This window comes from Arachis ipaensis, chromosome B05, assembly GCF_000816755.2.
Source record: "Arachis ipaensis cultivar K30076 chromosome B05, Araip1.1, whole genome shotgun sequence".
Lineage (NCBI taxonomy): Eukaryota > Viridiplantae > Streptophyta > Magnoliopsida > Fabales > Fabaceae > Arachis > Arachis ipaensis.
The window spans coordinates 8609338-8622222 of NC_029789.2; the positions used below are offsets into that span (position 1 = coordinate 8609338).

General features: G+C 34.6%; 2 protein-coding genes across 4 annotated transcripts in view; both read right to left on the reverse strand.

The window, feature by feature from the left end:
• LOC107642791 (zinc finger CCCH domain-containing protein 62) overlaps positions 1–954 on the reverse strand; it is a 2712-nt gene extending 1758 nt beyond the window's left edge. Inside the window, exons 1-3 of the mRNA XM_021122969.1 lie at positions 708–954; positions 479–596; positions 4–39 (exon numbers count right to left, since the gene is read on the reverse strand). Of these exons, the coding sequence (XP_020978628.1) occupies positions 4–39; positions 479–596; positions 708–924 (371 nt within the window). The 5' untranslated portion in view covers positions 925–954. The remainder of the gene's footprint in view (positions 1–3; positions 40–478; positions 597–707) is intronic.
• LOC107642792 (CDPK-related kinase 5) lies at positions 3197–7892 on the reverse strand. Of its 3 annotated transcripts, XM_021122971.1 has the most exons (12): positions 7020–7298; positions 6557–6861; positions 6267–6397; positions 6046–6087; positions 5777–5885; positions 5385–5463; positions 5002–5298; positions 4810–4922; positions 4415–4522; positions 4273–4335; positions 4007–4174; positions 3197–3711 (listed from the first exon to the last, which is right to left on the reverse strand). In XM_021122971.1, exons 3-12 carry the CDS (start codon positions 6395–6397, stop codon positions 3574–3576), a joined length of 1248 nt encoding a protein of 415 aa, XP_020978630.1. In that variant the 5' UTR covers positions 6557–6861; positions 7020–7298; the 3' UTR covers positions 3197–3573. The 3 variants fall into 3 exon arrangements, with proteins under 3 accessions (XP_020978630.1, XP_016201752.1, XP_020978629.1); XM_016346266.2 differs by lacking the exon at positions 6557–6861 and having other exon boundaries at positions 7020–7586; XM_021122970.1 differs by lacking the exons at positions 5002–5298; positions 6557–6861 and having other exon boundaries at positions 7020–7892.

The window sequence follows — 12885 nt, forward strand, 5'->3', positions numbered from 1 at the left end:
GATCTCGGGTAGAGATTGTATCCGTTTCCATCTTTTAACCTGAGATATCAAAAGAGTCACTTGCCAAGGGAACAATTCATTTGCATTAAAATCTTCAGGGTGTATATTCTTAATTCTTATAAATAATTAGTTATAAGAAATATATTTACTAAAATTACTCTTGTCCCTCAAATGTAACTTGAAAACACTTAAAAACAGGAAATGATGATACCTACAAAATCATCAATAGCTTTGCCATTTCATATAAAATTTCCTTTCCCCTCAAATTGCTTCATACACTGTCTAACTGTCCTTAATCGACAGACATTTTCCAATTGTTACAGCTATATGTCTCACACATAAAACTCATTCCACCACCCACCCTGAACTCCTAAACCTAGAATCACATTCAAACCTAACACGAAGCTTATTTACTCATAATTGCTTTAGATAATTATATTCAACACAATGGGTTGCATGAAATGGAGAAAGGAGTTACCCCCAATGCTCCTGTATCCTCGCAACACAAACAGCTCTAGTCCCAGATATCCTGAGGCCGTGTTTTCGCAAATAGGCTTTGCATTCTCTCAATTTCAACGATTCTATGTCATTTCCTTCTGCCAAATCGAAAAACTGATATCAGTTAACACACTATTTACTATATAGTGTAGCATTTAAGTTGATTAATGAATAGATAAATAAAACTGAAAACCCTAAAAACCCAAAACCTCGAAGGAGGGCGACGACTTTGTTGGAGAGGGACTCATCATCGTCCCCGTCATCGTTGTGACCATTGCCAGTGTCATCGGATTCGGACGAGTCATCGCGATCGGTGTAATCGTCGTCCCCGTCGCCCGAGTCTTCCTCATATTCATCTTCTTCTTCTTCTTCTTCTTCTTCGGAAGAGATCACAATCACTGCGCGCTTTCCTCTACCAGCATCCATGTCATCACACGCTCGCACGCCCGCGTATAAATTACTTTTGAAAAATGTATTTTTTGTCAGAACTTTTCAAAAATATTGAAAAACAGCTGACTATAGAACTGGGCTTTGACTTTTTTCTTGGGCTCCTTTAATACCTTGCTTACTCTCTCTTTGGGCTTCAGCCCCTTACCAAATAAAAAGGCCTCTCTGTTCGAATTTATTAGGTGCTTTAAGAATAAATGAGAGCAAGACCACTTTGCCTCTGCAGTACCCGAGGGATTAGTTATTGGGCTTCCGGCCTGATGGATACCCTGGTGCAAACAAAAAAAAATGAGAGCAAGACCAGAAAAAAAAAAAGAGAATGAGACTTTTTATTTTTATTTTATTCCATCCATGTTGTCATACATAGGCAATGTGAGTTATTTTTACATAAATTAATTTAAATAGAGTAAAGTGACAATTAGATTATCCAAGATATTGACTTTGGACTAACTAGTCTTTGAAAAAAAAAGTACCAATTAGGTCCTCTGAGATAGTAAACAGTGGACATGTATGTCCTTCTGTCAATGAATAGTACGAAACAAAATAGAATTGTCCATGTATTTTGTTATTTACAGTGGTGCATGTCTCGTTACTGTCACATGAGCTAAAAACGATGTAGTTTTAGACAGTGAAATATTTATTATCTTTTGAGTTTTCATATATCTTTTATCAACTACTCTCTATTTATCACAAATCCTATCAAAACAAGTGAAGTTTCGCTCCAAAAGTTGTTATCTACATGACTATCTTTCATAGATAAACACGTCAAAGTAATTAATGGTACATATAAGCATAACTGTTACGTTTTAGTCGATGAATTAATAAAATGTGCCCACCATTTGCTATCCTGGTTGACCAAATTGGTACCTTTTTTTTTAACGGACTAGTTAGTCTAAAGTCTAAATCTTCAGGGACCTAAGTCTCACCATTATGGGTTTACGGTTTTATACAAGAGTATGCAATGAAGTATCACAACCGAGCAACATAAATAAATTCCTACAGTGGTTTCTGAAATTCACGATTTTTATTCTTCTAATTTTTCAGATTCAAAATTTACTATATTAGTCCCTAAAATTCAGCTCCAGATACTATATTAGTTCCTAGACCTTTTTAGGTGCTGAGTTAACGAACAGAATGGTGAACTAACTCTGACTTGCCATGCTAAACATAGGGTTAAATGATGTCGTTTGGTTTTAGTATTTAAATAAAGTAAAAAGGAAACAAATCAAACAAAAAAAAAGAAGTTAAAAAGAATGAATTATACAATTTTTTTATTTTTTGATATATTCTTTTTGACAATAGATACAAAAAATTTTAAAAAAAAATGCATAACTTTATAAATAAAAAGACATAAATTTTACATGAAGAAAAAAGAAGAAAAAGAAGAATAAGAAAAAGAAAAAAAGAAAATACAACATTCTATCTTGCATCATGTTTAAAAAATTTCGATGTGAGTTAAGTAACTTTTATGTCACAGTTAACAACCTTCTAAGAAGAATTAAAACAAAAAAATCAAACAAATAAAAAAAATTATACTATTTATTTTATCTTTTTACTTTATCCTTTTTGACAATAAACATAGAAAATTAAAGAAAAAATACATAACTCTATAAATAAAAACATAGAAATTTTGCACAAAAAAAGAAGAAAGACAGAGTAAGAAGAAGAAGCAAAAAAATTGCAGCATTCTATTTTATGTGTCACAGTTAAAAAATTTCAATGTCAAAGTTAAAAAAATTCCTGTGTCGCGATTAAAAAATTTCGGTCCTATTTTGTTGTTTTATGCTTTTTCTCAAACAACTCCTCCTTCTCTCCCTTCTTGTTTTCATAGTTCTTTTTATTTTACACATAATTTTTATTGTTTATCCTCTAATAAGAATATAAAAAAAAAGAAAGAACTATGCAATCTTTTTTTTTTATAACAATAAAATGAACATAAATTTTTGAAAAAAAACTACATAACTATATACATAAAAACACAAAAATTCTGCATGAAGAAAAAAAAAAGAAAGAAGAATAAGAAAAAAAAACTTTAGCTTCAAATCCAGAATTTTGAGAAATTGATATTAAAATAAATAATTTCTTGTATCAAAACTAAAAATTTTCTGTCACAGATTCAAAAATTTTAATGTTATTTTTAACATAAGGAAGAAGATGCGTGATTTCATGCACATGTATGACCACGTGAATGATTTTTGTTGGATTTGGACTATCTTAGTTGGACTTAATAAAAATATTTGGATGCATAACAAAACTCCAACTGCCGACGCAAAATGTTACCTAGTAAGTGTAGCTTATACACTTCATTGTGAATCTTAGTCCTTGTTACAACGTACAACAATATATTGTGACATTCTAATAACAATCAGTAATATTTCTCACCTGCAACTTAACACACTACACCTTTACAGTGGGAAATACAAATGCTATAGGAGCACCTTCAACCCTGCTCCAAGTGTTAATTAAATAACCCGAGACACTAATGATATATGCCGAGCCATAATGTAACACGCAATCCCTTGATAGGGGTATGAACGTGATATCAATTAGTATTTAATTAGCCAGATCAATCACTTTAGTTGACAGCAGCGTTCGATATTCCGTGGAGATTCAGGTGTTTCGATGTTTCTACTGAGCTTTTACAAGACTTCGAGATGGGCCATGCAGCAATTTCACAAATCCAAGGAAGCTTAACTTACCATCAGTGTGCCGAATCCAATCATGAAGAACAGCATGAACAGGGACAGATGGGCCAAGGCCAAGCTCCTGATAATATAGTTAAAATCACTGATCAGAAATGCATTTACATGACTATAAAACGAGGTCATAGTTAGCCCATAAACTTCAACTTCAACTGGTTTCGTGCAATGTCTACTCAGGAGGAAACTTAAGAATGGGCATCGAGTCATGAATGACATCATGATCGGAGGGGGGGAAAAAACGAAGTCACAGTGCATATTTCGGACACAGTAAATATTGTCACATGTAAAATCATCATGTTCACATTGTTTGTACGAAGACATGTATGCATAAGCTATGATCGTGGTCAAATTAAACATACCGAAGCTAGCTCTTCAATGACTATAGCCCTGTTTCCATCCTTTTCAAAAAGTTCATAGGCACACCGTGCATGTTGCTCCCACCGGTCAAGTGCTTCAAGTTGATGAACACTAAGTGTAGCTGCACAAAACTCATCAAAATCCATCCTCCTATATTGCAATGCATTAAGCTGCGACCCAAATTCATTTTAATCAGTAAGCACTGTTGGTACATATTCTATTTGAATAATTTACGGAAGCATTTCTAGAGTTAAATCATAAAACTCACTGATCCAAGGAAGTCAGGAATGCGTGACTCCTTCATAGCATCTGTTGCATTTTTCACCAAGGCCTGACCATGTCAAATTTGTGAGATGGCAAACACCATCATCTTAACCAAGTATATAAAAAGAATTTGAAACAACACTAACCGCTTTGATGTTCTCCAGGCTAATGGTTCCATTTTTGTTTGGCTCCAAAAGTGTAAACTGCTCCTTTAAATAAAATAGCTCGTCTACAGTTAACGTCTTGGACAGTGCCTGTGTTGGTGCCCATCACAATAATATTCTGCTTAGTTATTGAGAAGCTTAATGTATAGTGTGATCAGTTGAAAGCAAAAGAGCATTACATAACAAAGAAAAGAAGCACCTAAAAGTGCAATGCTTCAGTCACCTTCAATATTGGAAAGAAAATGCATAAATAAAACTTCTTGTCATGTCTTTAGTTCATACTTCCAAAGAGCATTTTCATGATAAGATAATCAACTCATTCGAAAAGAATATAAACATTAAATGAATACAAATTTTTATTATATACATATACACACCCTTAAAGCTGCTTTTCGTAGAGATGAGGAACGCATATATGCTTTCATGAGCTTGAATATTAGAATATCCAGGGGTACTTTTACATCCTTGTTGCTTTTAATCCATGGATGACCTGTGACATACAATAGTAAGCAACAAAATAGAAATATAATAAATCATGGGAACCTCCAGTGATTTACTGAGATTCTCACTCAATGCTTGTGCTGCAGTCATTCTTTTCCGTGGATCTTTATTTAATAGTCGCTTAACAAAATTCCTTGCCTCAGCTGACAGAGAAGGCCAAGGAGGTTCATCAAAACTTGGATCAGCTTTCAATACAGCACGAAAGATACCAGATTCAGTTCGGGCCCAAAAGGGACGGCTGCCACATAATAAAATATATGCAATGACTCCAATACTCCAGATATCAGCCTCGGTACTGTAAGCTCTATGTAGAACTTCAGGAGCCACATAATACGCACTACCAACAATATCATTAAGCCTTTCATCTGAAAGGCACAACAAAAAGTAAAATATAAAGCAACTCCAAGATAGTAAATGGCATGCAACATGCATGAATGAAATCAAAATATACCTGGTTTAACAAAATCTGACAACCCAAAGTCTATGGCCTTTAGCTCCGAGTTGTCATCCTTAGATGTGAACAAAAAGTTCTGATCCAAAAATTAGCAATCCTTAGAATATAATGCTTGATAAGAATAAGAAAATAACATCCACATACCACATGAAACAAAATCATAACAATATTAGAAATATGTCATGCAAGAGTATAGGAGTACATCAATTAATGAGAAAATCCTTCACTAGAGCCTACAATTTGCTGTCTCCTACCCATCTTGTTTAACATAAAATGGAAACAAACATCTTTTTTCTAACGCGAAAGATATATTGGGCAACATGGCCTAGGCTCAATATTCTGATGCAGGAGAAGAAAAACAACTACCGAAATTGTGAATATAATTTTACCTCAGGTTTAAGATCACGATGTACAACACCCTGCAGATGGCAAAACGCAACAACATTTAATATTTGTCTCAAGACAGCCTTTGCATCTTCCTCAGTGTATTTTCCACCCCTGTGTACATAGAGAGATATCCATTAGCCATGAAACACAATTTTTTGTCTCTTCAACTCAGTTCTGTGTATACCAAATTTCCATCATCAGAAACCAAATATTGGAAACTCACAAGAATTTACACACACATAGAGGAAGAAGAAGAAAGAAAGACAGATACCTTGATAGGATTCTGTCTAACAGCTCCCCTCCTTCACACAATCTGCAGGATGCAGAAGAGATTAAGAGGGGGAAAAACGTTATTCATGAAGAAAAATTAAAGTGTTTTTCTGCTTAATCATCTAGAAGAAAAGGACAGAGAGTCTTGACACTATAAGCAAAATGATCACAAATAATAAAATATAGCATTCAAATTACATAAGCAATGTAATCAAAGCTTACTCCATTACTATATAGACATTATCATGGTCTTCATATGCATCGTAGAACTGTACAAGATTCTTGTGCCCAGTTAGAGCTCTCAATATTTTTACTTCTCTTCTGACATCCTCAATTGCAATGGCAGTAGTCATCTACAGTTAAAACATACAAATTAAAATACATTTTACATAAATTTCAAAAAGATAACATATATGTTGCACATGCCACATGAACCATGTGACTTTGCTTCATTTTCACCAAGGCTAGCCTAATTCGGGGAACCCATCCAGTGGTAAGACTTTTTTCCTTACATCACAGCATTACTGTTGGATAATTTGAACATCCCATAATGTCCGCCTCAACATTGTGCCACGTTTAGAGATTTTAGACAGGATAAACTTATACATCAGTCGTCGCGGATAGAAACTTCATATGTTAACGGAAATGGAGAAATGCATGATCACCACCATTGGCAAGCATAACACATGTCATTAACTCTACAACTACACTGATTAACATTCCCAACGAATTATCCACTGAGAATTGTCATGGATCTTCTCATGTGTAAATATGTATATTCTGATACTTGATCTTCTCATGAGGATCCATTGATTTCCTTCATCAAATATCCATCAAAAGACACCCTTTTTAAGAAAATTAACAACATAACCAAGCTAATCTAAGAAACCATTCAAAAAGACGAAGGTAACTGCAATTACTGAGAAATTAACAGCTAAGAATCTCATCAAATGAATGCTAATATAATTCACAAACCTTAGCTTTGGGGATGACTTTCACTGCCACCTGCTGCCCCTTCAGTTCCCCTTTTTTGAACTTGGCAGCACAGGTGTACCCAAAATGCCCTCTCCCAACTTCACTTCCAACCTCAAATTTGTTTCCAAAATGCTTCGAAAACCCGAAATTCTTATCCAGCGCAACCACCTCATCGGCCTCGCTACCTTCCGGTATGGTGGCCTCGTTAGGCTTCACCGAACCGTGCCGCCGGGCGAGCACCGCCCTTATGTGTTTCGCAGGAGATGGCGGCGGGAACGGCCGTTTGAAGAACCGCCTGGGCGTGGAGTCGGACGTCGCCGGAGATCTCGCCGCCGGCGACTTCTTGGAGAACCAGTAATGCGCCGGACTCGGAGTGTAGAATGGGAAGAACGGGGATCTCTTAACGCCGTCGTTGGGTGCGTCAGCGCTAGGGTTTCCGCCATTAACGGAGCTGGAATGAGCTCCAGCACCATCATTATTATTAGCTGTTGAAGAATTGCCATGAGGATCGAAATTTCGAGAAGAACGGGTGGGATTCGAGTAGGGTTTCGAATTGCAGAGACCCATTCGAATTTCCCCAACTCAAAAAAAAAAGTTGTGTGTAACGGGATTAAAGAATGGTGGTGGAAGAAGTTAAAGGAGTGCATGTAATTGTAACCTCATGACATAGACGAGGTTGAGGATAGTGTAGTGGTAGGGTTTTTGGTTTTGTGAGAATTTAAGGTTGGTTAGGTTGGTTGATGAACGAAGGTGAGAGTGGTTTAAAGAATGGTGGGGACTGGGTTGAGTGAGAAGAGAGAAAGAGAAAGTGTGTAGTTGTGTAGTGTACTACTGACTGAGCTTCTTATTGTAAATGGAAACTGGTGATAGTTTCGTTTTCTGACTTAAGCTAACAGCTAAATTAATTGATCTTCTTTTGGATTTTAATTCGTTTACTGCAATTAATTAATTAATAATATATATATTTTTTTGTGATTAATCGTTGAAACTTGAAAGAAAAGGGAAGATGTGTGGAGTGTGGACCGTGGACTGTGGAGTGTGGACCCGGCCCATCAGTGGTCCACATGAATTGTCTATGCAAATCGCACAGTAGACTCTCTACGTGGAAAGCTTCTGCTGGAGCTCTTTTTTATTACGTTCTAATGAGATCACTTTTATACATAGACAAACTAAGTTGGAACTACCAAAAACTAACATGGATTTTTCGAGTAATTAGTTTAATTATCTATTTAAATAAGTATTAGATATTTAAATTTCATATACTACTTAAATTTTATTTTGAATATGAGTAAAAAATTCAGTTAGGAGGATGTAAGAGGATGGATAAGATAGAAAATGGACAAGGGATAAAAGACAAAAAGATTTAAAAAAAGATCAAATGAAATTTATATGTAAACGGTCTTTTTTATTAACATGATACACGATAAAACTCAATAGCATCGTTTGATTCATGTAGTCGATTCCACCTAGTAGGACAAGACTTTATTATTGTTGTATACGAGTATTTATTAGTTTACAATAAATATTATTAAAAATAAAAAAATAGAAATTATTAAATTTTAATATAATGTGAATAACCAACAAATTTTATTGTTTTTAATTAATATTTTAGTTAATATTTTATATTATAAATATTAAATTTTAAATTTTAGATATTAAATTTTAATTTTAATAGTATAAAATAAAATAGAGTAAAATATTATTTTGAGGGTAAAATACATATTTAAACTAAATGGAACTCAAAATTACACAATTCGCCCAAAAGAGAAAACATTACATGGATCTCTCATTAGGACGTTTCTATATAAATTGAATGAGTCTCATTCGATTTGCCCACTCTTATACTAATTCGAATCAGATCAAGTTGAATTACTCTGAAAATATGCAATTCGAATCTAACCAAGTCGATTTATACATGCATGAAATATAGCATAGTAAATCGAATAATAAGGATTCAAATTATGCATGCACGTGAGTCCCACTAATTCGAATCACACCAATTCGAATTATCCTAGTTTTGTGCACCTAGTAATTCGAAACAACCTGTTTCGATTTACCCATAGTTCTACTAATTCAAAGTGTCTTGATTCAAATTACTACCAATGAGCGCCTATAGTAATTCGAATTTGACTCGTTCGAATTACTAATGATTTCCCTATAAATAGAATTCGAATTAAACTCATTCAAACTACAATTCCAAAACCCTGCCCTACCAAATTCCAGAGAAACCTCTTCCCTAAAACTCCAAGAAAGACTTTAACATTCGAATATTTTGTTGATGGGGGATAACCCGGACCAGCTTTATCGTTTGGATGAAGTCGCCCATATAGCTGGTATCATCAATGAAGAGGTTAGTGTGCACATTTTTTTTCAAAAATAGGATTTAATGTGTTACTTTTTTTTGTCTCTTATAACGCTAGTCATTATTTACAATTGTTAAATTAGATAGAGTGGTTATATTAGTGATTTATTAGTTTTTAGAGGTTTGTCAGAGCAAATTCTAATTTGGATAGTGATTACAAATAAATAGAAGAGTATAAGTAGTGAAGATAATGGGAATGAAACTTAGTTAGAGTAAGATTTTTTTGTTAATATTAAACTTAGTCATTAAGTAAATTTTTTTGTTAATATTAAACTAATTTTTATTAGGTCCAATTTGATGAATATATGATGTTATTTTGTATTTGAACGCGTAACATTATTTGGTTGCGTACAAGTTGTATTATTTGGATTAAGATATGCATTAGTTGATAATGTTATATAAATATGTTCCGATGTGGTCCTAAGAGACAATTTGTTACACTGTTTATGCAACCCCACCGACGTATCACGAGCATGCGACGGCAGCAAGATATGCGACTGGACGGGAGGATCGTTCCGTACTTGCATATGGCCAGTTTATACCATCTTGCGAGGCTGCACGAGACTTGGTTTAGGTTGGATGAGCCGTTGGTTAGTGCATTTGTGGAGCGAAATGTGCTTAGCCAACCAAACCCTCCTGTAAGTCGGTCTAAAACTGAAAATGTGCCTCTGTCGCATTCAGCAGTACCTTGATACACACGGCTCCATCAGCTCTAACCATTGGCAGTACCGAGATTACATGATAATCAAGACTCCTGTGATCACTCAATATCGACGTGGTCAGACAAGTATGAGGTCCATTGTACCGTTTTACCTCCCAAATACCTCTACGCTGGCGGAGACTAATCCGATTCAACCATATGCACCCGTTGCCAAATTCCTTACATTTCCCAAAGTACTTGTGATAATCAGACTCCACCACTTTGTACTAAACCCCGCGTCGGATGCTATAGGTCTTCACGCTTAACACGACCTCTTCTTTATCCTGAAACTGCTGACCAACCTGAAACTCCGCTAGACCTCCGGTACCATGTGTATCTCTGGCACTAATTCCAACAGGTTCGCCAGGATCCCCCTGCTGTCTCATGGCATCCAAGTTCAAATTTGAAAAATACGGTGGTACTGTTGAGTCCCTGAGCTAGACGCTCCACCAGCCCCAGCTGGATTGCTCCCTGCTATGTCATCACCACTACCATCAGCAATGATGTCCGGTTTCACATCATGATCGTCATCATCATCCTGCAGTACATTGTCTATACCATCCGGTATTCCATCCTGTAATGAAACCGGTGCCGTATCAGTAATACCAACTTCTCTGTCACCATTGCAGTTTAGATCAGCTGTGAAGGACGGGGAGGCAACCACCATTGCCTCAGGTGCAATTACAGGCATGGATGAAGAGGCACCAACAGGCCTCGAACTTGAACAGGCTGCCGTTGCTGGAGTTTAGGGATTCTGGTTTGAACTTCTTGAGCTGGAGATCACATCTACAAGTTTGGCTAATAGCTCATGGGTCCTGACCTTAGGAAACTGCCGATGATAATGGAACAGAACTTCCAAATCCTCGTCACTTCCTATGACAAACGAATCGTATTTCACATCATCTCGCAAAACTGAAATCGGAATTCGATAGAATAACTTCTCAATCCGTTTCACGCCTTGCAACCCCAGTTTTTGGATTATAGAATTCAGGAACTCAGTGAAGGTCGTTGTAGGTTTCAGAAAAACACTGAGGAGATCTTTAACAGTAAACTTAATTCCAGAGCGTGTTTTTTTCTTAATCGACCGTACCCTCTATAGTGCACCAACACCAAAAAACTATCCTCACTAGCCATTGTGTTTTACTCCCATGAGGAATTCACGTTTATATCATATTTATATACATTGGCCTCACAGTAAATCAAATTTACCTTGTTCGATTTATTTTTTTTGTGGTAATTCAAATCAATCCCATTCGAATTATATAAGGACAACACAAGAGATAAATCGAAACAGGTTGTTTCTAATTACTAGGCACATGAATTGCATCCATAATTCGAATCCGTTTGATTCGATTTACTAGGCTATATTTCATGCATGCATAAATCGACTTGGTTAGATTCGATTTGCATCTTTTTATAGTAATTTGACTTGACTTGATTCGAATTAGTGTGGGAGTGGGCAAATCAAATGGGGCTCATTCGATTTATATAAAAACGTCTTAATGGGAGATCCATGTAATATTTTTTTTTTTGGTGAATTGTGTAATTTTGACCTGATTTTGGTTTAAATATGCATTTCACTCTTATTTTGATTTTTAATTTTTAGATCAAATTTTATTTTAGTTTTTAACATTTTAAGCGTTCTATTTCTGTTTTAAAATTTTTTTAACATGTTTAATATTGTCTTATCCTTAAATTTAATTACACGAATAGTTAACGAAATAAATGACTTGAAAGTTAATAATATTATTGTTAAGTTACATCTTCTTCCTTGTATTAGAGACATATAACCAAAATATTTTTGTAACAATTTTTTTTCTTGATCTCCTTGTTAAAAAAAGTCCAAATCCTATCAATCAATCATTAACGTTTTAAAATCAAAAGAAAAATTTTTCGTTAATAATCGTTAATGAATCAATGTTACTTACATGTTGAAATTAAAAGTTATTAACTCTTAAATATACAGATTCTTAAATATACAGATTGTTTATATTAAATTTAATGATAAGACAACATTAAATATGTTTAAAATTTTTTAAACTTAAAATAAGACATTTAAACATTTTTTTAAGACTAAAATAAAATATTAAAAATCAAAATAATACTCTTATCTAATAAAATATTAATTAAATACGTTAATGAATATTAATAAAAAATACAGATTCCCAATTTCTCTTCATTAATTGAGCCATCCTCACATTTTCAATCTTGAAAACTTTATCCTTCTTATATCCAATTATTTGTATAGATATATTTTATAGGATAAAATACATAAACAAAACAAATGAAAGTCAATATTACATAAATGTTCTAAATGCAATAATATTATATGATTTGTCTTATTTGTATTTTTATGTAAATCGAACCAAATAGATTTGATTTAGGACTTCTCATGATAAATCGAATCAAACAAGATTTAAATTAGTATGAAAAATGATAAATTAAAACAACCAACTTCGAATTAGTAGGAGAAAAAGTTGAAATGAACTAGCCACCTGCTAAATCGAAACAAGGAGCTTCGAATTAAGGCCCATAGTAAATCGTAAATCAAAATAGGTGAGTTCGATTTACAGCCCCTAGTAAATTACATTTCCACGACTTCTTCCCCCCACAATACCCACCGAAGAGAGAAAAGTGAGGCCCCAACAAGACAAGAGTCAAAACTACGGATATGGAAGATGACTCGCATCGTATCTAGCTACCGGTTTGATAGAGTCGCTCATGTTGCTCGTAACATCAATAAAGAGGTTAGTGAATGAATTTTTTTTTCACGATAGATTATAAATGTTAGAAATGTTAAGTCA

Coding starts and splice junctions, on each gene's coding strand:
- LOC107642792 (XM_016346266.2), bottom strand. CDS start 7,586: ATGGGTCTCTGCAATTCGAAACCCTACTCGAATCCCACCCGTTCTTCT. Junction 4,923..5,001: donor GACTGCAGCACAAGCATTGA/GTGAGAATCTCA, acceptor TGTATGTCACAG/GTCATCCATGGATTAAAAGC. Junction 4,336..4,414: donor GCCTGGAGAACATCAAAGCG/GTTAGTGTTGTT, acceptor TGACATGGTCAG/GCCTTGGTGAAAAATGCAAC.